Below are 1,008 nucleotides of genomic sequence, written 5' to 3'. Positions count from 1 at the left end.
TAGAGAGAGAGAGAGAGAGAGAGAGAGAGAGAGAGAGAGAGAGAGAGAGAGAGAGAGAGAGAGAGAGAGAGAGAGAGAGAGAGAGAAAGTTTGAGAGAGAGTCAACAACAAAACAAATCTTTTGTTGTTTTACGAACCACGCGCACACCTCTTCTTCTTTCTTCTTTCTTTTTTTCTTTTGGTGTTGTGGTGTTGTAAATCGGTGAGTCCAATGGCAGTGGCAGCGGGGAGGAGGGGGTGTTTTCGGGCTCGTTCCGATCTGTCATGGGGGACAGGGGTGGTTGGGTGTGTAGCTGATACGCTGGTGCTTTTTGTGGTTGTTATGAGACAGATAGAAGATGGTGCATGAGCGCAACCCTGGCATCCCGCTTGATGCGGGCTGGGTTTTGGAAACCCAGATCAACCTGGCCGCCGTCAAGCGACGGGCAGAGTCACACATGACGCGACGCTCAGTCAAGGCAAGCTATACGCTCGCATGTCAGCCATTATTGACACGTTTGTGATCTCAGCCTGTCGACCAACCTTCAACGCTCTTGTGATCGATCCGGATCGCTGCTGCGTTGCCTGGCACTGATGCTCCGCTACTCCTATTCCGCTTCTTTTAGATGGAATGGCAAGCAGGGTGGTTGCTGCGTGCCGTAACATGTATTGATTTGACCACCCTCTCTGGCGATGACACGGAGACTAATGTCAAGCGCCTCTGTTTCAAGGCCAAGCGCCCGATTCGTCACGACATTCTCGAAAAGCTGGGCTGCAGCCATCTCAACATCACCACAGGTGCTATCTGCGTTTATCCGTCGCGTGTGGCAGAGGCCAAGAAGCATCTCCAGGGCAGCAACATTCCCATTGCCTCGGTCGCAGCCGGTTTCCCGGCGGGCCAAACCCCCATGGAGCAGCGCCTCGAGGAAATCCGCTACGCCGTTGCTCAAGGAGCCACCGGTGAGGCCCGCCCCGCCAAAGTGGCTCGTGTGTGTGTGTGTGTGGGTGGGAGGGGGGGGGGGGGGAGAA

General features: G+C 54.9%; 1 protein-coding gene across 1 annotated transcript in view; it reads left to right on the top strand.

The window, feature by feature from the left end:
• Positions 1–186: 186 nt before the first annotated feature.
• MONBRDRAFT_39053 (uncharacterized protein) overlaps positions 187–1,008 on the top strand; it is a 2,156-nt gene continuing 1,334 nt past the window's right edge. The window contains exons 1-3 of the mRNA XM_001750169.1: positions 187–202; positions 332–458; positions 606–939. Coding sequence (XP_001750221.1) covers positions 339–458; positions 606–939 — 454 coding nt within the window. The 5' untranslated portion in view covers positions 187–202; positions 332–338. The remainder of the gene's footprint in view (positions 203–331; positions 459–605; positions 940–1,008) is intronic.

The sequence above is a fragment of the Monosiga brevicollis genome, genomic scaffold (genome assembly GCF_000002865.3).
Source record: "Monosiga brevicollis MX1 MONBRscaffold_37 genomic scaffold, whole genome shotgun sequence".
NCBI lineage: Eukaryota > Choanoflagellata > Craspedida > Salpingoecidae > Monosiga > Monosiga brevicollis.
The sequence above is the reverse complement of the archived record's forward strand: the minus strand, read 5'-3'. Positions and strand labels throughout refer to the sequence as shown.